The following is a 1,058-nucleotide window of genomic DNA, read 5'->3' on the forward strand; positions in this document are numbered from 1 at the left end:
GAGGGACAGCGCAGAAGGGGAAAGCCCCATATGAGGTGGATTGATTCAGTGACTGGGGTCATGGGGATGGGTGTATCAGAGATGGTGCGATTGGCACAGGACAGAGCAGAGTTTAGGGCTGTTGTACATAGGGTTGCTATGAGTCGCAAGTGACTCGACGGCACATAACAACAACAGTTTTAATGAAAGTTTAGAGACTTAGGGTTTCCAGTCATTCATTGTTGCACTTTTTTCCCTGCCCACCCCTTCCCCCCCCAATTCACTCTTCTCCTTGAAAAGTAAGTAGGAGTATTTTTATAGCTTGACTGTCCCTTTGAGCTTCTGAGGTTTCCTTGAATAGGATTTTCCCAGTGTCTGAGACTCAGGAACCCCCACCTTGAAATCTGGACCCAGGACTGTCCTACTCTGCCTCCTCAGTGTTTTATGACTTTGCTTTGCAGAGCCCCTCCATGACCTTCCCCACGTGGCTTTCCCACCCAGTGCCCTGTGAGCAGCCTGCGCCCCTCCTTGAAGTAAGTCACCCTGGGTCAGAACCATGTGTAAATGGCACAGGCTCAGGTGGGCCCCTTTCTGTAAGAATCTGATACTAAGGGCCCTTAGCTTAAGTCTCCAATCATTCTGCTGGGTACTTGCTTTTAGAACATAGAATCTGAAACACTAGTGGCATGGACTTGGAGTGCCTACTGCACATGTCTCACAGGTCATCTGGGATTGCTACTGCTCTCAGCAGGGGCACCCTCTATCCCAGCCTGGCCTCTCTGGGTCCTGAAAGCACTGAAAAGAGACATATAGTGCTGGAAAGAGACACAAAGTCACTGACCCTTCGTTTTGGAGCAGGGTCTCCCGGACCCCAGCAAAGTATCTTCTGAGGTGCAACAGATGTGGGCATTGACGGAGATGATCCGGGCCAATCACACCTCCTCCCGGATTGGCCGCTTTGACGTGAGTGATTGCTTCCCTCTGCTTGGCTCAGGTTGCCATGAGTGCATCAGACCTGATGACTTTTTGTGTTGCAGGTGGATGGCTGTTATGATTTGAACCTGCTCTCCTACACCTGA

The 1,058-nt window shown here is 50.7% G+C and overlaps 1 protein-coding gene across 1 annotated transcript in view; it reads left to right on the forward strand.

Annotated features, from left to right (window-relative positions):
* NICN1 (nicolin 1) overlaps positions 1 to 1,058 on the forward strand; it is a 4,002-nt gene extending 2,944 nt beyond the window's left edge. The window contains exons 4-6 of the mRNA XM_006892908.1: positions 441 to 512; positions 838 to 942; positions 1,017 to 1,058. Coding sequence (XP_006892970.1) covers positions 441 to 512; positions 838 to 942; positions 1,017 to 1,058 — 219 coding nt within the window. The remainder of the gene's footprint in view (positions 1 to 440; positions 513 to 837; positions 943 to 1,016) is intronic.

Source organism: Elephantulus edwardii, unplaced genomic scaffold (assembly GCF_000299155.1).
Source record: "Elephantulus edwardii isolate Elephantulus edwardi_28Jun2011 unplaced genomic scaffold, EleEdw1.0 scaffold00121, whole genome shotgun sequence".
Classification (NCBI taxonomy): domain Eukaryota; kingdom Metazoa; phylum Chordata; class Mammalia; order Macroscelidea; family Macroscelididae; genus Elephantulus; species Elephantulus edwardii.